Source organism: Durio zibethinus, chromosome 7 (assembly GCF_047325235.1).
Source record: "Durio zibethinus cultivar Kanyao isolate XHJ-2024 chromosome 7, ASM4732523v1, whole genome shotgun sequence".
NCBI classification, from domain to species: domain Eukaryota; kingdom Viridiplantae; phylum Streptophyta; class Magnoliopsida; order Malvales; family Malvaceae; genus Durio; species Durio zibethinus.
Window position 1 is genome coordinate 18417089 of NC_143168.1, and position 25880 is coordinate 18442968.

Here is a 25880-nt window from a genome sequence, read left to right on the forward strand (position 1 = left end):
TTTTTCATAAAATATAATATGGTTTAAGTGAATTAGTGATGAAATTTTTGTTATTAATTTTGTCTCAAATAAAAAATAAAATTTTCCGAAAAAATTATTTTTCTTTAAGAAAAATACTTTAAGAGAATAAGTGATCGAATTTCCATCGTTAGTTTTCCCATCATTCTCAGAATTTTAGTCTGTCTAAATTAGCGACAGCAATAGAGATGAAAATTAGTTTCCGTCAGTAATTTGGTATTTTTAGCAATCAAAATCCATTGCTAAAAAAATACTGTTTTACTTAAATCTGTAATTATTCCATTGAAAATCCGTCACTATTGATAACTTTTAGCAACAAAAATTTTTGTCGATATTTTTCCGTTGCCATTGACATGTTTTGTTGTGACATAAGATTGACTTTCATCGCTGGCACTGTCTTCGAAATATCTGTCATTTTTCTACATTTTTTTTCATGTTTCTTTTCTTCTTTGTCATATCATTTTTTATATTTACTTTTTAATTTGATACAGATAGAATATTCTGTTATATAGTTTATTTAGTTTAGCTATATTATTATTATTATTTAAATTGTGGTTATTAGTAAATAGTTAGGATAAGTAAATAGGATTATTTTGAATTTACTATTATTTTTAAATGATAGTTATTTAGGAAACTAGGTAACATTAGTCTATAAATTTATTTTAAAATTAAGTGTTTATATGTGACGAATTATTAATAAAAATCAGAGTTTGAATTTACCCTAAAGAGTTCTTTTCTTTTTCTTTTTCTTTTGGTACGTATCATATTCTATGAAATATTTTACATGTTTCTTACTTGCCACATCATTTTTTTAATTTTTATTTTGATATAAAGAAAATGCTCTATTCTTGTTAATTTTGTAAACGTACCAACATAAAAATTTTAAAAAAAAATTGTAAATATAAGTTATGGGAAGGATACAGTGAATTTGGCGTCGAAATTCAGCTTTAAAGCATCATTACATACGGATGCCATCATTTGTTACCAGCCATTTAAAAAATAAAAGACAGATTACAAAAACTTCTAAAATTTTTAGTTTTTTACAAAATAAAATTTTTGTCAGTTTTTTATTTTTTAATATTTTTATTTATTAATTTATTACTGTTAATTGTTAAAAAGGAATTTTTTTTTAATTAAATTTATCCTAAAATCATCCTAAATCAAAATGTAATAGTAAAGTTCAGTACAGTTATTCTAATTTTGTTTGTTAGCTTCACGTGCTGCTGCTTTTTGGTCCCTGTGGTTAGCCAGAAATGAAAATGTTTTTGAGAATGAAGAGTGGAATGTGGATGAACTGCTTTTCTTAGTGAAACTCAGTTCAATGTTATGGATTAAGGCTATGAAGGAAAATAATATCTTCAGACTCCATGTGGAGGGGTTGAGCCAATCCCTTGCACACCCTCTAGTTCAAGAAAAACTATAAGGCCCCTCTTTCTGCTCCCTCGTATTTTTGGGTATCTTGTTGATGGATCGGCAAAAGGAAAACTTGGACCTGCTCGATTTTAAAGATAATCTAATTGCAGTATTGTCACTCTTTTTTTGGTTCTTGGGGGTGTAAGGATTCAAATGTAGCAGAGTTATTTGCCATTAAATATGGCTTGGAGGTTTTTGAGAAATCTGGTAAGATAGGTAGTCTAGAACTTATCATTGAATCCAACTCTGAGGTGGCTTTCAGTTGGTGTAAGAACGAGACAAATCAAACCCATATATTATGAAAAAGTCAGCAATTACAATACATAAAAGCCTGGTTCAAAAAGATCAGCAAAACAAAGCCTCAATAAACCAACAACAGCTCAAATCAAATCTTCCTCTAAAAATCAAAATGGCTTACAACCAAACAAAAATGAAACCAGCTCAATCGACCCCTCTTAGCTAAAGAGTTAGCAAAACATTAGCTTTTCTAAGCATATGAACAAAATCAAGCACTCCAATATTCTTACTAAGCTTATCAATCTCATTCACAGTGTCCCATTTCTTCCAAAGTCTGAATTCAAACTTTATAAACCCAAGATAATGCTATCATTGAGTGAGAATCAGCAAAACAAAGAACACTTTTTAAACCAAGAAGACTTTGAAAAGCCTCCAGCACCATTATAATTACCTAGATATCAGCAATATTAACATCTAGTGAGCCAAGCAATCCAAAAAATACATTCCCAAAACTCAACTAGAATAATCCCTTAATTCCCCAACACATATTGCCTTACCTTGTTTTCCTTTAACTCAAAACCAACCTTAAACTCAAACCTATTAAAAGGACATGTCATGAGAACATACATAACACTTTTGACTTCACTAAAGATAAAAAAAAAAAAAGGATAGTATTGAGGAACATTGCAAAATCATTCCCTCTATTGCAACTTTTCTTGACACGCATAGAAAACAGCATTGATATTCTCCATAAGCCTCATTATGCAAGCTCCCAACATCCCAATATCCATTTCGCGAGATAGCACTCAAATTGATCTAGATGTTGATCCAGAAAACAGGGGTCGCAGCAAACTTCAAGAAGAAATTAAATACAATTGCCTTATAAGCTTATCATTTTCCATCATCCAAACCAAAGTTCACTTCCATCCCAAGATCACCATGAAAATTCTTTTCCACTCAATCTGTTGTCTGCAAAATTGGCTAACTCAATCTCCTATCAAATTTATTACAATTATTGAAATGAAACATCACCACCTAGGCAAACCTAAATTTGCTTTACAGCCTCAAATTCCAAAAATCCACCCCATAGCATCAATTAATTATCAACCAAATCTCATGAAACCAAACATTTACCACAAAGTAATAAAATATATATAAGATCCATTTCCTTAATAAAAGCAAATCAATCATAGACCTCATATAGCTATAATAGATCACACCTGAGCTCTTGTTAAATGAATCATTTTCCCCTATTGATAAAAACACTCTCGATCTCCTGCTAGCTAGAATTAAAACCCAATTATCATTATCCTCTTATATCCTCTCAATTCTCCTATTATCGCATTAATCCAGTTTAGTCTCCTGGATAAAGATGGGTTTTCTATCCCAACTTAACTTAGTGCTTAGAGCTTTAAGATCTTGAGATTGATTTTTCTTTTAAAATTCCGAAAGATTGTTCTCTATTAATAATAGAAAAGAAGAGTAAATCCTTTTTAATTGAATTTTTAGAGGATTATACTTAATTAAATATTTTTTGTTTTTTATCTGAGGTGGAGTCCACATGTACATACTACCCCAATTTAGGAATTATGTTTAAAACAACTCTAATTTAGTAAATTAGGTTAATGAGTGCCTTAGTTGAGGAAAAAACTCTTTAGTCTAATGTGTTTAGGGAATCAAATGAGATGGAAAATGCCTTGGGAGTAGACAGGAAAGAATTTTTAATGACCTGGTGGTAGTTGATATTCTGTTTAATGAGCATTGTTTATGCTTCTTTGCTACAGTTGCTATTCAATATCCTTGATATTTGAGTTTTACTTACGTTGTATTACATATGTTTTATTTGGATTTTGGTGCGGAATATTGTAGTGAAAACCTGTTTACTGTTGTGAGTGTTGTCTCACTTCTATCATTAATGAAATTTGATTTAATTAGAAAAAAAAAAAATCAAAAATCAAAGTTTAATTTCAAAATTCAATCAAATTAAAATAGAATAATAAAATTCAATATTGAAGTAAAGTATACTAACAAATATGCGCTCAATCCAAAAAAGATAGGATAAAAATTACACTTCTTGGAAAATGACAATATATAATGAGACATAGAGAAGTTGGTCCATCCAGTCCGGCTCTCATCCAGAAAGGATCTATCCCTTGGAAGCGTAATAGATTTCCATCTAGAAAATTTCAAATTGAAGGAGATTGAGAACGGCAACGAAACCAATTGTTTTATTGTTGCCTTTTAGAATACTACTAGATTATTATATTATATTATATGTATTAGTAATTGTTATGTCCTCATCGCTGTTCGACATTTGAAAGTCACAAGGCTATACAAAAAAGACCCGGAAAGAGGAAGGGATCAAAATTCACAAGTCATAAGAAAATAATCAGAGAGTTAAACACTAAAAAAAAAAAATGCATGGCCATCTGTCACAGGATACTCCGATTGATGCTACAGCTGCTGTCGTGTGGGATGTATACGGTGGTCTGGAGCTCGGAAGGCTCGTCAATAAGTTACTACCGGACGTTCTTGGAACGGTGGAAGTCATAGAAGGTGATGGAGAAGTAGGAACCATTGTCAAACTCACATATCCATCAGGTACTACCAATATATAGATGTAATAGAATTATAGATTTTTTATTTTATTTTATATAAATACTGATTAACCTTTGAACTATATAACGGGGAGTAACCTATGTTTTTTCTTTTGGTACAAAGTAACTTATGATTTTTTTTTAATATTTGATACTAGAATTAGAATTTGATTATTAAAATTAAAAATTTAGTATTTTATCGTCAGATCACATAACCGTTTGTAGATACCTATGCATTTTGCTAATCCTTGATTAGATTTTGATATAACTGATATTTTCCCAATAAAATCCTTGTAGGAAGTCCTGGAATTGGTTATATGATAGAAAGGTTCACGAAGGTTGACGATGAAAATCGAGTTAAAGAAACTGAAGTCATTGAAGGAGGATACAAAGCTCTTGGATTTGATCTTTTCCGTGTTCGCTTGGAAATCATAGAGAAAGAATCAGAATCATCTATCATCAGGTCATCGATAGAGTATGAAGTAGATGACAAGCTTGCAGAAGTTGCTTCCCATGTGAGTATTAAGCCACTGGAAATAATGGCAGAAACTGTTCGGAAACATCTCATTGAAAAGAAAACGACCCACTAGGACTCTTTTTCCAATTCCAACTACATTTTCTTTGTTTAATTGCTAAATTCTCATGTAAAACTTTTCAACTAAAACAAACAAGGAATTGATATGGAGTCCTGAATTTATCCTTGTTAATAATGAATATATATATATATATATGGTGCAAGATATGATGTTTTTATAAACAGGACGTGCTTCACAGTAAGATCAATTGAATTTATGGCTATAACTATTTTTTGTTGGTCGGTTTTAATTGGCTAAATTTCTTCATTTAAATGTTGTTTTAAATTGGAATCTTTTATCATATTAAAACTAAATATGAACATAACAATTCGTGTATTCATATCATATAAAATATTAATAATTCATATATTTGTATAATATTTTACATAAATATTATATCACAATTTGTATTAATATAAAAAACATAAAATATACTTTTTATTTATATATAATATTTACTAAAATTTTAATTTATGTTACTTTCATATATTTTTTATATTATTTTTGTATTGTCCCATCATTTTATATTTTAAATTGCATATCTAACAAAATCAAGTGAGCTGAGATGTTACCATCTGCCTGTTGCCCTTGTATTCATACGGGTTCACAAAAATCTTGTACTAACATATTGTTGATTGTATCTCAAAATTGTTGTACCAACATTTATTAACATAGAGTTTGTCTATGACTGAAACTACATCTTACTACATACAGAAAGTAATTGTCCTTGAAATTTCATTTTTTTTAAAAATTGTCATCTTAAATTATTTGGAAAATGACAATAATGATGGGAGTTGGAGTGTTGGACCATCCAATTTGGCTTTTGGTAAAAACATCTCTTCTTACCAAACAAATAGATTCCATCTGAGGGACTTACAAACTGAATGGCCGGTTCAATGTGAGAACGACAGAATTTACATAAAATTTTTTGGATCTTTTCTAGGGATATGCTTTGATAACATAATTATTGATCGGATAATGAATTATTCAAGATATCAAATCATGGGATTAATAGTTAAGTAATTTGATCAATTGTCGGATAAGTAAAAAATATTTTAAAAAAAATTAATTATAAGATAAATAATAAAATTCTATTATAAATTCAATCAAAGCAACTTCTGCAAGCTTGTCATGAATCTACTTCATACTCTATCGATGATTTGACGATGTATGATTCCAAATTTTTTTCCGAGATTTTCAAGCGAATACGAAAATGATCAAGTCAAAGAGCTTTGTATTAAGAGTGTAAATTATATATTAATAGTCGTAAACTACTCGAATTCGATTTGAATAAAATTCGAATTCAATTCGATTATTATCAAGTCAAATTCGAGTAGTTTGACTCATCGATCGAGTCCGAGTAGTTCGACTCATCGATCGAGCCGAATTCGAATATTCTTATATCCGACTCGAGTAACTCGCAAGCTTAATCGAACTTTTATATTTAAATATATTTTTATTATTTTAATTAATAAAATATTTCAAACTCGAGTTCAAGTTCAAGTTTAAGCACAAATAATCAAACGTTTGTCGAATATAAGAATTAAGTTTGTTTTTACATGTTAATCGAACCCGATCGAACGAACTCAAATAGCTTAATTTTTATCTTAAGTCGAGCTCGAGCTAAAAAAAAAAAATTCAATCGAGTTCTAGTCGTGTTTCAAGCCGCGAATTTCAAATTGAACTCAAGCTTAATATTGTTTCAATTCAAACTCGAACTAAAAAAATAAAACTTGATCGAATCCAAACCGAGTTTCGAACCTCAAATTTCGAATCGAACTCAAGCTTAATATTATATCAACTTGAACTCGATGGGTTACATTCCTACTCTCTACCATCCTTCAATGACTTGAGTTTCTTTTTTAACTCGATTTTCAGCATCAAACTTTGTGGTATTATATGGCATGGTATATACAAAATAATTACACTAAACATTATCTTGGGATTATAGAGAGTTTCTTTACCTGTTTTTAACTTGCAGCCCAAAGCGTTAATAATAGCTATTTCAAAACTAAACATTATCATATGATTGTATCGTTAATTCTTTTTTTTTTTTTTTGGTTATCCAAAGGGATAAGGGAATAAAAATGATGAGGTTGGAACCACCTTACATGTCTTATTAAGCTTTCTTAAATAGGTAAAGATGCTTAAGATTTTTATTGTAATGTTAATTATGAAACGAATTTGTTAATGGGACGCACACGTGGAAACAATGAAGACAAGATGCGAATACGTTTTCTTTATCCTCTTGCCTTTTGACTTTGTTCTTTCTTTTTCTAAACAACAGACGTTGGCTATAAATCCTTCAATTCAGCTTCAATTAAACCACCATTTATCATCATTAAGTTTCTGGCGCATTTACTTCTACGCCCATATATCTATCCTACAATTTTTTATAAAAAATTGTTTTCTTCAACTTAAGTTTTCTAACATACTCTCAATCACTCCATTGTTAAGTATAAATCTATTTGAAGAACTTGCATTTTTGGTTATGTATGTACCGTTAACACCCTAAGAATCTACACCTAGCATTTTCATAGGTGAGTTGTCATGATGACTGATTTCAAATTGCAATAGAAAATTAACTAATTCCTTTCATTACACGGGTAGGAAATTCTGTTCTGAGATTTCAAGACTGATTTCAGCAACAATCTATTGCCTTCCCTAGTTAAAAAAAGTAACTTCTGAATGAAAAAAAAAAATGACAGTTATCTCAAAGTTATTCAAGGGAACAAAATAGAAAAAGAAGCTTCGAGCCATCAAACAATTTTTGAAATGGGTTAATATAATGAATAACTTCTAAATTATATTAAAATGTTTAATGTGATACTTAAATTTTAAAAATCTCTAATATATAAATTTTTTAACTAAAATAATACTCACTCTTAATGTGACTAACTTCAAATGATGATACATAACAGACAAATAACTCTCTAAATGTCATATTAATTAATAAATTCATAACACAAAATCACATTATAAATTTTTAAAGTTTAGATACCACATTGAACATTTCACTATAGTTTAAAAGCCATTCATGACATTAAACCATTTGAAATAGACAACGCAGAAAAAATGCAAACATAAGACCTCCTGGTCTTCACTTGAGTAACCTGTCTTTTCCTAGAGTTTGCCTTTTGTTTCTTTTTAACAGGCATTTCCGAGAAAATCCCTGGAAATATTAGCATATGGGAAGGTTCTGAGAAATTTGACTATAGTTCAATGCAGTTCACAGCAAGTTGCCAAATCATATTATTTGTTTTAAGTTTCAATAATCAGCCGCCTCTGATATCATCTTCCTTGATAATGCTCAAGGCCATGAGAGTCCTGCCAAGCTAGTGGGTGGATATTTTTCAGAGAAATCCTATGTTTTTAACTATGGTGTTTTATTACTGGAGATTATTAGTGGCAGAAGAACACAAGCTTTAACAACCACAAGCATTCTTTTAACCTTCTCGGATATGTAAGTTTACATGATCGTTTCAATAATAACTTTCTAAGAAAACAATTTCATACATAAGATAATATTTGCAATATTCAGGCATGGCAGTTGTGGAATGAATAGAACATTTCAGCATTACCAGATACAACTGGTTATGACCAATGCCATTATCAGGTAATAAAGATATGCATGCATATGGGATTGTTGCACGTGCAAGAATTTGCAAAAGATAGGCCGACTATATCTGCTGTTATTTCAATCCTAAACAGTGAGATTGTAGATCTGCTGTTTTTTCAATGCTAAACAGCGAGATGTAGAGTCCCCTTACAGTTATCAGAATACATGCTCCATGAATGACGTGACTGTCAGTAATGTTGAAGGCCAATGAGAAGCAAGTTCTAAAAATGTCTATTTTACATTCATGTTGCATTGGTTATATGATGACTAAGTGACTGTTTATTCATTACAAGATCTGATTTCGAAGTTCTAAAGATTCAAAATTAGGCTAATGCTTTATGCACATTTAAAGCATGCAAAAAACTAAGGAGTGCAGAACTTACGGTTGCATTCACAGATACAGTGGTCTTTATTCCATGCTTTGACAATAAATTTTGAAGCAGGATGTATTGGCTAGCACTACTGGTCGGCCAGGAGACTACCTTAAACACAGCTATTAACCTGATATTGGAAAGGACACAGGTCCCATAGGGAATTGACTTCAATTTGATCTAAAATCTTAAGCTGATGAGTTGAGGTAAAACCAATATATGTCATATAAATATGATATAAACTATATGACCAAGCCCAAAACATCACTAAGTTCAAAAGCTTAAGGTCAATTGTGGGGAAGTTTAATGAATTGGTTCAATACTTCTAAAACAGCTCAAGTATAATATTCTCATGGTAAAAAAAAAAAAAATCTTGTACCAATAACTGAGGAACTTAAGGTAACAAGTGTTAGAAGCCCCAACTATATTTGGTTCGTTCACCTTCAATATTCCTTTCAAATTGTATTCAAAATACCAATATTTATATGGGTTGCTTCAAAAGCAAAAGCATATTTTGCTAAAAACTTATTCTCCTTCCATTATCGAAATCCGAATGCCGGCAAGCATCAGAGTCTTGCTGGCCACTACATCAAACTTCATATTCTCCTATCTATTCCCTATTTCCATCAACCGTACTATTCCAAAATGAATGCCACTTCTACTAAAAGTGTTCTTCCCCTAATTGCATATATAACCCGTCACCCACTAGTACTAAGTACGTTTAACATAATTTCTAACTTTACCCTAAAAATCTGGATCCAGAGCTGCTTCTTTATCTAGTTTTTTAGGAACAGAAACAGCATGAAGGAGGAAAGGGAACTCCTCCCTATCATAAACACTAAAACATGCAAATGTTTCATCCAACACCATGATCTGCCATTAAGTTTAGATGGCAAATTCTTTAACATTGCGCCTAACACACAGTAAATGCCTAGTAAATTAAACAGAAATAACTTCAATTTGCCATTGATTTTAGACTTGTGATTCATGTATTCTTGTCGTGCAAAACACAGGTAATTCATGTATTTGTATCTTGTTTTACACAAAAATTATATATTTGACATAAGAGGTATAATTGGAGTCAAGAAAAGGATATATATGATGCAAAATTAACTCCATGGTACTAAAATTATCAATAAAACTGATACAACACATATCAAAAATTCAGAACATGAGCTTATTAAAACTTCAAATATTGAAAATGTACCTATATTTGTCCTTCAATCCTCAATTTTCACCATTTTTTTCTTTATGCACGATATCCCACAGAAAATCCGTTATCACAGACTCAAAATCTGGCATTTTCGCGTATCCCGGAAAATAATTGATATCAATGACAATGTAATTATCCTTGTTTCTAACATCCCTAATAACATCGAAATTGAATAGATTTAACTTCAAATCCTCCCTTAGCCCTTTCACCAATTCCTTCACTAAACTCTCCGGAGGCATTTGACTCTTTTCAAAATCACAACCTTCTCCGCCGCCAGCGGCCGCCAAATTCGAAACCTGGGAAAACGGCAACGAACCTTTCAAATTTACCATTTCATCCTCCGGAATATCCGGTAAAGACCTCCGTTTCACGGACCGGAAATATTCACCAGCCACGTAGACTTTGAAAACGACGCCCCCGTGATTAATGAACTCCTGTAAAACAAACGGCGGCGTTAAGTTCTTCAACCCATCGTTGTCGAAGATAAGATGCATTTTATGCGACGTCTCGCTGCCGTCCGCGTCTAACGGCTTCATAATCAACGGAAAAGTCAGTTTCAGATTTTCCAAATCCGTAACTTCCGTAACAGTGAACTGTTTAGGGACTCCGGTGTTTGTTATTTTTAGTTTCGAAACGGTTTCGAGCATTGAGATTCTGTTGTGGAGAACCTCGATGGAATCTGGGGAGTCGATGATGGGAATATCGCGGTTTTGGGAAGTGAAGTTTTTAAGGTTTTGTATCCAGTCTGTGCCGTACAATTTGTGGATGATGCAATCGAACGGTCCTTGCTGTATTAAAGGTTTGTGGGGATCGATTTTGGTTAGGACAACACCGTTCTTGGAGGCGTGGGAAAGAAGGGACGGTAGGATGAAAGTTTTCTCTTTTTTGGGAGTTAGAGCGTAGCCGACTTGGTTAGTTTTTGAAGAAAGTTTTGACATATTTTGGAGCAGTGTCTGTTTGGAAGGAGAGAAAGTCGAGAGAAAATGCAAGCTTCTGTGCAAACCGGGTAGTTAAAAAGCCTTCGGATTCGGAAAGCCAGAAAGAGAAAGGAGATGCTTAACGTCTAGCACGTGGCAATTAGAACCTTTCATGACACGTGCAATGGTGGGTCTTGTGTTTTGCTTTCTCATAACCTCTTTTCTTGTAAAGATGTAAAGATAACGATGTAAATAATACATTATTATTCATAAATTTTTTGAATTTTATTCAATTATTATTGAGTAAAACTCACGAAACTGAATTCATTGATTGAGTAAAATTCAGATAATTTTACATTAAATTCAAATAATTAATAAATTTAATTGAATTTTTATATTTAAATATATTTTTATTATTTTAATTAATAAAATATCTTGAAATCGAATTTAAATTTGAGTATAAATAATTAAATTTTTATTCAATATAAGAATTAAGTTTATTTTTATATGTTAATTGAATTTAATTGAACGAACTTGATCTTAAATTAAATTCGAACTAAAAAAATAAAATTTAATCAAATTCAAATCAAATTTTAAATTTTAAATCGAATTCGAACTCAAACTTTATATTATATTATATCATTTAAACTCAATTAATTACGTTTTTTAGGTAAAAATAATAATTTAACTTTGATATGTGCCTTCCTGTTTGGTGCGATTAACTTTAATACGTTTAAAATAAAAAACAAAATTTATATGACTACTAAATAGAAGATTTATTTTTAGTTTTTATCAAGAATTTTATTAAAATTTAAAACTCATTTTTTTCTTATATTTTTATATTAAATTATTATACCGTGTTTGAAATTACCAATTCTATCCTCAACTGACTTTTGCTGGACATCTTTGAACGTCGTCATTATATCGCCCCTTACCGGTGGTTTAGTTCAACACCGCAACAAGAAGTCGAAAGAAAATTTTTCATGTATATAACAAGGGAGGGGTTAGAAATGGAGTGGCGTATATGGTTCAGTTACAACAAATCAAGTCACTGCAATACCCTATACGACTAAGATTTGATAACCATTACAGTGTTTACTTTCAGGGATGCTTCGAATATGGCTCTTGCCTCCTGAAAGAACTTTGACAAGGGGCCAATGACAAAGCCTCGACTCGAAAAACTGTAAATTTCTCAAGAGATTGGAAAGAGAATGAGAAGGCAACTTTCATCCAATTATTATGCCTGCAACGGAATAGCTTCAGTATTTGCCTTCTTATGTGAGCGAGAACCATCTCTAGACTTACGTGATTTCCTCTTTTTTGCAGAGACCTTCTCTTTCAGGTCTTCAAAAGCTTGTTTTTGATCCTCATCACCATTCTCTTTTAAAAGCGCATCATCCATATCCTTCCCAGAATGCAATAAAGACCTAGTCTTCAAATCGCCCTGAGTTACTGGTTCGATAACAGACATTCCAATGAGAGTGTAATCCAACAAAAATGTGCTTCTTATAAGCCTGTCTATCCTGCTGAAATGTCTCTGAGAATATGGTATAAGACCTTCAAGCAGTTCGCCAATGCCTTTTATCTGCAACATAGTTTGTTCAAGCACTAATTCAGTAAACAGTGGTGCTTGCTATTGCTAAAGTTGGAGAAGAGGGCAATGAGAAAGGCTTGAAGATAACATTTCGATGTGCCACTAATTCAGTATTACCAGCATATACAATTGGAAACATAGTTTATTACACCAGACATAGTTAAAACTTGACAATCTATTACTCAAGATGACACCCTTAAAAAATTGCCAGTAGTACCAGCATACTGAAATAGCTAAGACTCCAGTTGGTTCTTGCTATTGCTTTTTCAAATAGCATTTTGCTTCTAGAAAAAAAAAATGAATTTAGGTACAAAAGCAATTGAAAATTTTGAAAGAGATTAACATTAATTCAACTTCCAGAAAAAAAAAAAATGCAAAATCTTAACTATATTTAAAACAACTATGTTTGAAATGAAAACATCAATTAACCATTTGATCATCTTTAATAAAATATTATCTTAAGGTTTATCATTTTTTATCCATTATAACAATTCTTGTAGAAGGAAAAGAAGCAACAATCAAATGAAGCCTAAACTTATTTCAATTTGCATTAAGCTAAAGGATAATGGTTTTACTTAATGTGTTGGTTCAAACTAAGTGATGGGTTTATAGTCAGACATCTAGAGTATCCAAACACAAATACTTTTCTGTGGCCAAATGAGGCTAACTCCCAATGAGTGACAATTACAACATTCTTAAGATGCTTCTCATTTAAATTCAAAAGCTAGAATCAAAAACGGTGGTGACAAAACAATACCTCAATAATCTCTGTTGGAGGAAGAATGTTGAAAGCTCGGAAGAGAACAAATTGGGCAACGTGACACAGCTTTGGCTTTGTATTCCATTCTCGTACATACTCAAAAAGTAGATGAAATTCTTCTTTGCCAAGGGCGTGAAGGGCTTTGTCTGTCTGATCCCCAGCCTCTCCCTTCCTACATGACATTTTGTTATGAGAAAATGCTCTATATAGAAATAATGAAGCAGATATATGAGTAGGCAAAACTAACCTGCAAAGCCCAGAAAACAACTCAAAAAGTTTATGAGGCCGCCGGAGCTCCAAAGCAATTTGAATTGCCTTTGTGTACTCAGCATCTAATACTGCATTTTCCAATTCTTGCCCTCTCAAAACCCCTTTCTCCTGTGTCAAAATGGAGACACATATTTAAACAATTTGTGCTACTAATACATAATTTAAACAAAACAGTTTAATCAAGGGAAAAGCCCCTCATTATTACACTCAAAATGTTAAAACTGACAAACAACAATGGCAAGGTCCTACAAAAGCTAATTTTGATATATAAGTTCTTACTCCCAAGCACCAAGTAAAATACAAAACCCAAAGATTCACTCATAAGTGGGAAAGGAAAAAAAAAAAAAAAAAAGATTCAGTATTTGGGCTTTGCTCAGGTGATGTATCCAAGATATAGTAAATTTTAATTCGTTTCACTTCATATTGTCTGGTTAAAATAAGTTGACAAAAGAAAAGAGAAGTATTTAGAAGGCTCTAAAAATGTTTCTCCTTTCTAGTCCTCCATTTGAGTTTCTCTTCAGAAAATATACCAGAATCTTACAAAAGTCCTTTACTTTTTAATTGGTAACAGCATATTCCAGGTTTCTTAGAAAAAATCAACATCAAAACATACTTATTTGCCACAACTAATTCACAGATTTAGCATATCCAAGGGCCTGTATTAAATTGGCCCCATTGCATGTTCCAATATGCTTAAGAGAAATAATATCAAGCTCAAAAAGTATAGATGACACACCTCTTTACGAAAAGCTTCTTCTTTCTCAGCAGCAGTTGAATCATACCACAGATTGATCACTGCATCACTGCCACCTGTTGCTAACATTTCTGTCCTTTTCCCAACAGCCAATGCCCAAACCTGCAGCCCAAATTTTATCACAAAAGGAATTAATGCCACTTGGCTTCACCTTCCTCCATGCATGATGAAGCTCTTGAAAATCTATTAATGATATACTATTGCATTATCCACACAATAGATGCAGATTTATGAAAGAAACAAGTGAAGATGTAAGCAATTAACCCAAACATTAAAAGAAATAAAACAATAGTTCAATACCTTGTCATCATGCTGATCATAGGTAGCAATGCATTCATTTGTTTTGATTGTCCACAGCTTTACCAATCCATCAGCACCTGAATAATTAATGACAAGCTAAATGTCATCAAAACATAAAAATGGAAAATGGAAGAAAATCCTAATGAGTGAAGAGAAAGATGTTATTACCACAAGATACAAACTGGGTCCCACGTGTAAGAAATGATGCTCTTAATACACTTGATGTATGTCCTTCAAACGTTTTTAAGCACGAACCATCAGCTATAGCCCATATCTTTACAGTCTTGTCACCTGATGCTGTTATGACACATTGATCAACAGGTGAAAACTCTACAGACCAGATTCCTCGTTTATGGCCTGTAAATTTAACTACAGATACCAGATCTGGAAGCCTCCAAACACAAGCAGTACGATCCTGATTGCCAAAAAAATTATATCATCTTAACCTTTTAAAAGTATCTTTGGATTAAAGGCTGCGCCCAAGAAAATATATCCTTTTGTAGTTTCAGCCTCCTTTTAATAAAAGAAAAATCAATAACACCATAGCAAAAGAGGATGAATAAGATGCAATGCCTACTAACCTGAGAACCACTACAAACTAAACTGTCATTTGGTGCAACAGCCAGAGAATTTATATCTTTATCATGTGCTGCTACAACTGCCTTTGCTTTTAAATTAATAGGCTGTTCGATATCCTCTGAGAGTCCATCCAAGTTCCAAACCTTAATGGTACGATCACTGAAGAAGAAAATAGTACATGTTATGTAAAAATATAAAACCATTATCATCCAAAAAGGGAAAAAGAGAATAAAATCAGTAATGTGCAATTTTAACAACATTTTACAACCATCAATTCTTATATCAAAAAATTTGCAGAATTCAGGCATTATTGTTGCATTAGATATTACAGAAGTTAGTAAAAATATACAGATATTACAGAAGCATTCCAGAATTAATGTCAATTGGTTATCTAGATATGTTCTTTATGTTTACTGTTTCACTTTAGTTCAGGGTGGTAATTATGTTTTAATTTTTAACTGGTCATATGACCATTATGTGATCTTCAAATGAGTTTGAACAGCTAGGATTATAGGGGGCTCATTTGCATCCAACAGCGAGGGTTAAAAGCTTCCACAATTTTGCTTTTCCTTTTATAGTTTCTATTTCCACACAGCACCAGATTAAGTGCATAAAATATAAAAGGTAGCATGTAGTAAAAACAAGAATCTTATAAACAGTCAAATTTAAAACTACCATCCCCACACAAATTTCCAAGCAAACATGATCCATCATGTAGCATAACTTACAAAATGCAAGGTCCAAGATGAATCATGAACTCATTTTCTCTAGTGTCATCTACAAATACTCCAGCCACCATGTTAAAACATGATTTGCTTGTCACATTACCAATCATAATTGGCAGATAGTTTTTTAGGCATAGTGCACGGAGTATATTATGTCAAGTCAACTACTACCCAAAACCTAATTTCATTTGTCAAGTCAAGAGGAACAGTAAGTTCTGTCAGAGCACATAAGAGAAAGTCAAATCCTAGCACTTCACTCCTTACCCAAATACAGAATGACAACAATAAGCATCATATTATTTGACGAATTCATAAGAAAGCAATTCATGATCAGAATTGAAAAGGCACATGTAGTAAAATTAGAATGCATCTTCAGACACACAAGAATGCTTCCCAAAAAAAGTGCTCACCTACTGCCACTAACAAAAAAATCTTGGCGCTTCTTGGAAAAAGCAACAGCTCCAACCGCTCCCATGTGACCTATGCCAAGTCCTATGCAACATTGTCTTTCTGAATCCCACAACCTTACCTACAGAAAGAAAAGGTAGATGAAGAGACTTACATCCCATAAATATGCATGTTGTACGAGTGTGTCTATGGCAAAAGAGAATATTACATGCACAAGACAAAATTATGTAGCAACAAGGCACCCCACCTTTCCGCTAACATAGGCGAAACTTAAAAGACAGCTTATATGTATGAGTGATAAAGAAGAAAAAACATACACTATTGTCCTTACTCCCAGTTAGAATAAGTCTTCTTCCATAACTTGCTAGAGACGTATCAAGGCATAAAATAGTATCAGTATGACCAGCCAATACATAGGAACATGACATGGAGGAAAGGTCATACACTCGAATCTGCATGTGTAAATTGACACATTAGATTTTTTACATTTTATGCTACATAAATTCATAAGAGCAGATAAACTCACACATGCACATCAAGAAATGCAATGGTCTGTAAACTCATACATGCACACAGGACAAGCCTTTTTAGGGAAAAACATGATAACAAAATCAATCCTGGTAAGAAATTACCGCTGAGATCAATTAAAATTATTGGGTACAGCAACAGGAAAAGGGCTAACAGGAAGCACAATTAAATCCAAATTTGTAATCAAGTTAAAAATTAAATCATCAAGCATACAGATAACTGATGTCTTGGTAGCGCAATATCCATATGCACCTCTAGCAAGGGTACTAAATAACCTGTTCAAGATTTGTAGCAACAGCTAGGTACCGTTCCTCTTCGTCAAGAAACTTCATATCCACGATCTCATCATTGAACCCCACAAGCCTTTTGGACAGTTTTAAATACCACTTTTCTTCTAGATGCTCAGCTGGAGTGTAGAAGAGAAACTGCTGATCAGCTGTCACACAAAGCAGTCCTTGATCCAAGGGCAGCATAACAGCACTAGTGAAACCCCTTGTTGAATCTTCATCCACATCTGAGCTGACAGTAACATCTGAGGACTTTTGCTCGTACAAGCAAACTGCACTGTCAAAATAAATGATGACAAAAATAAATAAATTATTTAGTATATGTCAATGCAAAGACATGTATCTTCAGACAATGCAAAGACATGTATCTTCAGACAATACAAAGACATGTATCTTCAGACAAGTAACCAAAAGAATCCTGGAGGGATCTCCACATTCAAACTAAATTTTTAAAACAAGATTCCATTTTATTACCCTTCAATGACAAAAATAAATAAATTTATTTAGTATATGTCAATGCAAAGACATGTATCTTCAGTCAAGTGACCAAAAGAATCCTGAAGGGATCTCCAGATTATTCAAACTAAAATTTTAAAACATGATTCCACTTTACTAACTTTCAATGACAAAAATAAATAAATTTATTTCATATATGTCAATTTAAAGACATGTATCTTCAGAGGCGTGACCAAAAAATTCCTGGAGGGATTTCCAGATAATCAAACTAGAACTTTAAACATACGATTCCGATTTTATTACCCTTCTGAGTTCCAGATGCGTACAATTCCACGTTCACCAGCTGTGATAAAATAAATTCCAGTCAATCCGCTTTTCTTCTTTCCACTTTGCTGATGGAGTGCACCCAGAAAAGAGGCAAAATGACTCCCAGAATAAATTATACACACAGCTTCAAGCACCTCATAAGTTGGTATAGTACTCTTGCATCTATAGTCATGAAGGTCCCACAAATTTACAACCTGAGATCACCAAGAAATGCTTTCTGGTTGATAATTTGCTAAAAAGTTGAGCTGCTACAATTGATTGGTTAACTATGTTTAGATTAGAAGAAAAACACACACCAGTCAAACATAACATAAAACAAAGCACATCCAAGAATTTAGGCCAAAGTAAACACAAAATCCCTACAAGTTAAAAAGCATTATCAAGATACTACAAAACATTATAGCAAAGACTACTGAGCATCAGACAGCAGAAGAAACTTGATACAATTAAGAGAAACAATTGAAGAAAATAAAATTATAGAAGAAACTAAAACCATAAGTTAATCTAAATTAAACGGAAACCAAGGAAGTAGAGTTTCCCAATAAGCACTAAAGCAGTCAAAATTGCACTTGGCATTTTCAGGCAATTTCCACTGTTGAAAAAATAAGTACTGTTACTATAAGCATACTTAGACACAAAACTATAACTATAAAACCATTGAATAAAGGCATGTAATTTTAAATCTGTCTAATAGATGTTTTATAAAATAATTAAATCCAGGTCAAAGGAAATTTGCCCCTACCTTATCTCTTCCTGCACTTAGCAAAGTCCATCCATCTTCAGACACTGCCATAGAAGAAACTGCTGAGAAATGTTTTTCTAATACTGCAACACACTTCTTTGCTAGAAGATCCCAGACTCGTACAGTAGTATCATCACTTCCAGAAAAAAGCTACAGAAACAAGGAAAAATTGTCAGCCAAAATCATGTTAAACAAGTATAAACCAATTACTAGCATAAGTGTAAAACCAAAAAAACAGAGCAGTTATATAGAACTTACAAGGGTTTTATTTACGTCAGGATGAAACATAATACTAGAAACAACACCTTTATGACCTTTGAAGTAATGGGTGCAGAAACCACCATCAACATCCCAAACAAGAACTTTCCTATCAGCTCCAGAAGTTGCAAGCAGTCCCCCAGAGCCGTGGCAAGCCATACCCATTACAGGACCATCATGGCCCTACTCAATGCCAAAGTTAAAAATTAAATTACAAAGGGAAGGACAAAAGCTCTGCCAAGTTTTTGAACATAACATTAAAAATAAAATAATGCTAATATAAAACTTAAATGTCATACACCTAACAACATCAAAGCCTTTTTCCCACTAAGTTGAATCAACGATAAGGATCATAATATACTATCGTACCCAAATTAAAACCATATCCTCAGTAAGCTCAGTATAAAATGAGGTCCATTCTGATGTGTCATTCTTCCTCACACCAGTTTCAAGGAATTCAAATTTGTCATACGAGGAGCCAAGAAGCAATTACTTTGAACTTGGGTTTTCACATTAACAAAAATGAAGAAGAAAAATAAAATATTTATTCAAAAAAAAAAAAAGAAATGCATTCCAATGAACATGTTTCACATACCGTTTAAGACCTACTCGATTGAAATTGATGTTCGTTTCTTTATTAATTGCCATCAATACCAAAAATAAAAAGAGCCACTTAAAGTAAAATCATGCAACATTTTTGTTCATAACAAAATTACGATTGCAAAGCTCAATCCTGCAGAGATATAATTGATTTTACATCAAAACCCACTTTTTGGCTTCGTAGTTTGCTTTTTAAATTCTTCAATATATTATTTGAATAAAAAAAATTAAAGGCTGACCTTCCAGGAGCGTAGGCATCTGAAAGTATCCAAGTCCCAGACCTTTATTTGCCTACTATGTCCAGCAGAGAATAATAACTTATCATTGGGGCTAAGAGCCAAGGCCGTGATGGTACCAGAATCAGCCTCAATGGTCGATTTGGTAGAGGCGTTGGATGAATCAACAATCTTTATAGATTCGCCGCAAGCGCACGCAATGAAAGAGCCGTCTGATGAGACCGCGAATGGGCCGCCACTGTAGAACTGTTGCAGCGATTGGGAGCTGCGGTAGTTTCTTTTTAATGTTACCGACGCCATTTTTTCTTCTCTTATTTTTCTAAAAGGAGAGAGAAAAGGGGATTTATTGAAGTTTTGTGCCTTTTAGCCGTTAGGGTTTTTGGTTTTAGTTGAAAGAGGAAGAGGAACAAAGTAGGGTTTAAGGAGAGTTTTTTTATTCTATTATATTATTACTTGAATAATTTTATTGTATTTTGTTGAAATACCAAATAACCCCTTTGAAAATATCTTAATTACATTCAGTTGAGGAAGAGACTGAAATACCAGCCAAGAGTTGCACGTGTACATTTTATAAACAAAATGTACATATAAATTTGAATCTTTTGATTTGTCCCATATCAAATAAATCATGTTCCTGGAACTGGATTCTAATTCAGGCTCTGTATGTTTCCGAAGCACTTTGCACCATCTAAATTTTTTTTTTTTAAATTAAAAACTGAAAAGAAAAATTACAAGAAATAAAAATAGCCATATGCCAAGTCAGATAGTTTGGAATGTTGTTGGTATTAAGAACAGGTAAATTGTCAGGATGCTAACAAGTTTGAAGTTACAACTGAAAATTACAAGCACTCAACAGCACTGAAAATGATAAACTAAAGGGGACCCCAAGCTGAAATATACCATGAATCAGACGCTACATGAAGTGCTTCTCCATTAAGCTCTCAACAGTATCCTTTAAACTCACCTCCAATGGAGTGGAGTTAATGCCTAAACTTTTTGCTCTCTCCTGGGATATCTGAAATGCTGGCATGAATTGCTTCTTATCTGTGCATCTGCCATGACCAAACATATGTTGGTTATTTCTCAGAAGTCATCATCTAACTAGGGGAGAGCAATGAGCAACTCTAATCACAAATTCTACTGCAAGATAATACTATTTGCCAAAACACATGTTAAATGGTTAAACCTTTAAAAACTGCAACAAGCTTGAGCACAGATGAATAGGATCTTTAAATGCGGTGTCATGATTATTACTAAAGGGGGAATAAGCATGTTGGAGAGTTTCAAGTTGTGCAGTGCAGTATGCATAGGTGATATGAAAATGAAACTTGTTGCTTCTGACAATAATTACAACTGACAGATAATATATACAGATCCTAGAGGCTTACTTTTCAGGAAGATTGAGAGCAGGATGAAGCTCCCATAAAATCTTCAAGACCTTGGAATAGCATGCAGGTTTCCCAGCTACACAGTATCTTCCGAAAGCTGAAGGATTCCCAAATGCAAGTACATGCGCATCTGCAACATCTCTTAAAATCTACCCATCTACATGTTGTATTTGGAAATGTTTCAGCCCCCGCATCAAGTAAAAGTTATGTTAAAGAGGAAGAACTAGGTAGGTCCCTTCATAGAAAAGGATTTATATCATCTAGATACTATGTTTTGACCTTGATTACTTTATGCTTGCATTCTGCAAGAAGCTGCCTAGATAAAGAGAATACTCTAGATAAGTTTCTTTTTCCGTTTCTCTTGCTTTCGAAAAAAACAAGGACCTTCCCACTCTCTCATGCAAAGAAATACTAAACAGTCACAAGCAAAGTAGCATGCCATAATGGTTTTTGCAAGGAGATAAAGAAGATGATGAACAAAAGCATTTCTCATAGTAGTTTATTACCGATTTGTTAAAACAAGACAATAATAACCATTAACATTGTGAATAAATTAAAAAAAAAAAAGTCTGAACCCGGGTTTATATGAATTTGATCAGTTTACTAACTGGGTTTGCAGAGTTTTGGGCTCTAATTTGCTGCTTCTTCCACAAAATTTCAGACGCGGTGCTTTCAGTACACCCCCCCCCTCCCCCAAAAAAAAAAAAAAACAAACAAACAAACCCTCCAGTGACTCAAACACTTCAAGAGACTAAGAAAACTTAATGACTTTATCGCTTGACAAGCCTCATGATCTAGTACACTTAATTTGATCACATATGTTAACAGATCCAACAAATAGGCTGGCTATAAAACAATAAAATGAAGGAGCATACAGCATGATACTGCCTGGCAATGCTCCCAGTTCATAACAAAAAGAAGGCAGTAAGGAGTGATAATATAGTCATTCTTTTTGTCCAAGCTCTAGGAATTCATGGCAGATTTGCAAGAACTTTAGATTATATCTCTAGTTTTCAGTTTTCACTAATTTTACAAATAAGCTTTTCTTGCAATTTATTTTTGACTTAATCATGCTCAGACTCATATTTGGCTTTGTGCCGATTGCTGCCTTCTTCACACACAAATAAAGAAACAAGCTAAAGCAGAAAATTAAGCAAGGAATACAATCTGCAATTCCATTATTCTTTACCATGTTCACTTTATCGATAACCAAGCTAAACCATAGTATTACTGATGGTTGGAGGTTACTACCTATAAGGTTCACTATTGGCTCCACACTTGAATTGAGAGTTGGCTGCAAAAGAGGTCCTCACACCATCGCCGGGTTTATTGTGACCATGTCTATACCATTCTCTTCTGAAAACTTCCAAGCAGCCTTCTCAGCTAAGGTCTTAGAAAGCACATAGCAAAGCTGATGAAAACAGAATATGAACCATGATTAACAAAAAATGAAAAATAAAATAAGTGCAAAGCATATTCAATATCAACATAAATTTTGAAATTTAATGTCAATAGTTTTGATTTCTCATATCCAGTGAAAAGAGAAATTTCTAAGACTAAATTCTTCACATAGAGTAGTCAAATTATTTAAATAACTTCAACAATTAGTCATACATGTGAAAAGCATCCATTAAAGAGTCAAAAACTCCATATTCATCTGATATAAATCAAAGAAATACTCAGATGGTCCTAAAGCTTGATAGATTGTTGCAACAACTTATACCAGGAGCCTTGATGAATAAACCTACTCTTAACTATTACTTCAGAGCAAGACAAAAGAATAACCAGAAGATAAAGGGAAAGGAAAAAAAGAATTTGCATACATCCTTCCTGAAAAATACAGGAGCCTATCAAGGCTCTAGTTCAAACAGGCAGTTAATTCATATCAGCGGTGCATAATAATTGCATTGGCCTAAAGCTCCTTCACATTCTGAAAGGTACAACTAATTAGATGGTCCACTAAAAAAAAAAAAATTAGCACATTTATACACCTTAGATTTCTCACAAATAACAGGATCTGAGAACCATGTCTCATCAACTACAACATCATCACCCAGAGGTTTTCCAGTCAACACAAGTGCTGCAACAGAGGATGTTATAATCACTCTTTTGATGGAAGGAATTTTAGCACAGGATTGAAGAACATTAAGTGTTCCCTTCACTGCAGGGTCAATCATTTCAGGCTGGAAACAGAAGTGCACAATTCATGAAATTATCAGCATTCTATTATGCCATTGGTTCAGTGAAAATATTAACAAGTCAACACTGAATCAAAATTCACAGTCTACAGTGTCATTATTTCCAGCATTTAGGCAGCTAAGATTTTTGAGCAAAACCAGAGCAAGTTCAGAATATTAACACTATATAAAATCTACAAAGACACATTCAGTGAAAATAAAAGGGGAAAAATAATGCTTATAGAAAAGTTAACAACATCTGCATAAAACCAAGGATAAAATAATAAAATTGTGTAAGAAAAATAAGTTCAATCATGTAGCAGACAAGCCAATTTGGCTACTGTAGTTTGTCAAGCTATAATCTGCAGTACCAATAAATGTTGGCCCAGACACATTTCATTGGATCTCGAAAAAATCAGCGACTGTTTTGGCAATTATGACTAATAACCAATTGCAAATATTTTCAATCTTAACCAGAAATCATAGGGAGAATTACTCGGATCCTTGACATCAAAATAACAAGGAGATGCTGTATGGAAAACGTCTATACAGCCTTCAACCACAGAAGCAAAAGATCCCTCCTCCAGAAGCTCTGCTTTGAACAAATGAAGCCTTTCGTTTGCTCCATCAAGTGCAAGCAAGTGCTGCGTTTTCTTCCTATCATCTAAGAATATAAGCACAAAATAAGTTGGAGAGAAAGATATCCAACTTATGAACACATTTTTGTATTAAAAAGGTAATTTTTAAATTTTGAATAGTGTTCAATAGTTAGCAAACCACATAGCCAAATAGCCAAATCAGGCTGCTGGTTCATGGAGTGATTAGCATAAATAAGGATGAATCCTTGCAATTTCATCAAGAAAAGATAAAATATTTCAGTTTTGAATAATTTATTTCTAAGAAAACAAAACTTGCTTGCTTTCCTTTTATTCTTTTTCTTTGATAAAGTTTCTTTCAACCCGAAGCACAGTGGTGGATATTACATCTGCAGATCTCATTAAAGTTGAGCTCCACCCGAAGCCAAAGACATCATAAACAAATAACGAGATAAAAACTTATTGCTTGGTTCATACTTTTCCACAAGGCATCAATAAACGAATGTGGCAATTCAAAGATATCACAAAAACAATGGAGGAAAGGGGATAAAACATCAGATTTACATGAATAGATAAAATGAAAGACTACTTACATAGAACATGTCTCTCTTCCCAACACCCAATTTGTTAGTTGGCTAAGAAGGATCAGTATAATCAAAAGAATAAAATCTACATAGTTTAATCAATTTCTTAAAACAAACACAGGATCAAAGCAGCATAAGTCAGGGCACCGCAATGACTTGTGCAGTAAATTGAAAAACTCTACTCATTTCTTCCGTAATGAGTACACTTAACCTCTTAATCAATCAAACCCTGACCAAGGTTCTCTCATCTATAATTAAAACAACCAGACAAGTTATAAGAACACATAACCCAAAATTCATAATTTTCTGTCATTTAGATTTTTAATTCTGGAAAGAAAAAGTATCCCACAAAGTAAAGAACCTTAACAACGACGGAAACCTATAAATTTTTTAAACTGGGATCATAGGCCTACATTCCTGCTGTATAATTGACAACCCCAAGAACTATGCATTCACAAATGATAACACAAGATACAATGAAAGATTTTCACAAGTGTCCCCATAAGTTACACCCTAAGAGTCAGAACTTCAAATTCTCGGGCTCTAATCCTGAGATAGACCGGGTGGGAATGAAGGTATCTCCCATTATGTAACTCAAAATCCTTTTAAGTACCCAAAAAGAAATAGATAATCACAAGAAATTTGATGCATGAAAGTGCCTAGTTTGATAGTAAACCAAAAAAAAAAAAGGAGAAGGGAAAAGTTGGCACTGACTTGGGTCACGAACAGTGGCATTGCAGTGTAGCCACGTTGCAGCAAGTGCTTTACAAGCCAGGAAGCTATGAAACCTGATGCTCCTGTTACACATACCACCTTCTCTGCTTCACTCATCTTTGTTGCTCTTTGACTGTCCCAACTCCTGGCCTATGCCCTTGCATGCTTCTTTTCAAATATATAAGTAATTGCGTTTATAAAATATCCAAGCCCACTACTCACCTTTTTGTAAGTTTGTGGCATTGGTTGTCTGTTGTGCTTGGCACTTTGCATTATTATATGTTTTAAGGTAGCAATTGCCGACCGGGTCGGATTCTTTCGGCAAAAAATTACTATGTTAACGTTATTGAGGTTTGACGCTCACTATTATCATTCGAGAATCATATACAAAATTTTTTAATTGTAAAATTATATCGATTTAAATTCACATTATTTTATATTAATCTTTCGAATAATTCGATTATAAATTATTTCAAATTCAAATTGAATAAATTACAATTGTTAATATCTTATGAAAAAATGAAATTGAATAAGTCAAAGGGATTTTTTAATTTGATCAACTTTATCAACACTACTTTTAATTTTTGCCTTATCAAAAATAATACTAGGGCAATTGATAATACTATATATATATATA

At 33.0% G+C, this 25880-nt stretch overlaps 2 protein-coding genes and 2 pseudogenes across 5 annotated transcripts; 1 reads left to right on the top strand and 3 right to left on the bottom strand.

Annotated features, from left to right (window-relative positions):
- The first annotated feature begins 3702 nt into the window (after positions 1-3702).
- On the top strand, positions 3703-4979 carry LOC111277907 (norbelladine synthase-like). The gene is made up of 2 exons (XM_022864341.2): positions 3703-4269; positions 4563-4979. The coding sequence occupies exons 1-2, from the start codon at positions 4086-4088 to the stop codon at positions 4853-4855; spliced, it is 477 nt and encodes a 158-aa protein (XP_022720076.2). The 5' UTR covers positions 3703-4085; the 3' UTR covers positions 4856-4979.
- A 4950-nt stretch (positions 4980-9929) lies between these two features.
- LOC111276908 (inositol-tetrakisphosphate 1-kinase 1 pseudogene) lies at positions 9930-11075 on the bottom strand (annotated as a pseudogene). The gene has a single exon (XR_016343559.1). The product of XR_016343559.1 is annotated as an inositol-tetrakisphosphate 1-kinase 1 pseudogene (transcript).
- An 851-nt stretch (positions 11076-11926) lies between these two features.
- On the bottom strand, positions 11927-20202 carry TOZ (Transducin family protein / WD-40 repeat family protein). 2 transcript variants are annotated; one of them, XM_022862870.2, is made up of 14 exons: positions 19788-20201; positions 18949-19131; positions 18691-18840; positions 17925-18142; positions 17154-17442; positions 16668-16802; positions 16353-16471; positions 15220-15376; positions 14807-15053; positions 14639-14715; positions 14321-14440; positions 13562-13692; positions 13312-13486; positions 11927-12545 (listed from the first exon to the last, which is right to left on the bottom strand). In XM_022862870.2, the coding sequence occupies exons 1-14, from the start codon at positions 20082-20084 to the stop codon at positions 12198-12200; spliced, it is 2646 nt and encodes an 881-aa protein (XP_022718605.2). In that variant the 5' UTR covers positions 20085-20201; the 3' UTR covers positions 11927-12197. The 2 variants fall into 2 exon arrangements, with proteins under 2 accessions (XP_022718605.2, XP_089619864.1); XM_089763738.1 differs by lacking the exon at positions 16668-16802 and having other exon boundaries at positions 19788-20202.
- A 349-nt stretch (positions 20203-20551) lies between these two features.
- On the bottom strand, positions 20552-25499 carry LOC111276911 (phenylacetaldehyde reductase-like; annotated as a pseudogene). Its single transcript, XR_016343560.1, has 6 exons — positions 25244-25499; positions 23848-24013; positions 23164-23359; positions 22423-22583; positions 21173-21362; positions 20552-20836 (listed from the first exon to the last, which is right to left on the bottom strand). The product of XR_016343560.1 is annotated as a phenylacetaldehyde reductase-like (transcript).
- Positions 25500-25880: the final 381 nt, after the last annotated feature.

What these genes read in the sequence shown, in the direction of transcription:
- LOC111277907 (XM_022864341.2), top strand. Translation starts at nt 4,086, where the DNA reads ATGCATGGCCATCTGTCACAGGATACTCCGATTGATGCTACAGCTGCT. An exon ending in CAAACTCACATATCCATCAG is followed by an intron (nt 4,270 to 4,562) that starts GTACTACCAATA and finishes AAATCCTTGTAG; the next exon opens with GAAGTCCTGGAATTGGTTAT.
- TOZ (XM_022862870.2), bottom strand. Translation starts at nt 20,084, where the DNA reads ATGGCGTCGGTAACATTAAAAAGAAACTACCGCAGCTCCCAATCGCTG. An exon ending in TAAGTGCAGGAAGAGATAAG is followed by an intron (nt 18,143 to 18,690) that starts GTAGGGGCAAAT and finishes TGGTGATCTCAG; the next exon opens with GTTGTAAATTTGTGGGACCT. An exon ending in TAGTTTGTAGTGGTTCTCAG is followed by an intron (nt 15,054 to 15,219) that starts GTTAGTAGGCAT and finishes TTTGGCAATCAG; the next exon opens with GATCGTACTGCTTGTGTTTG.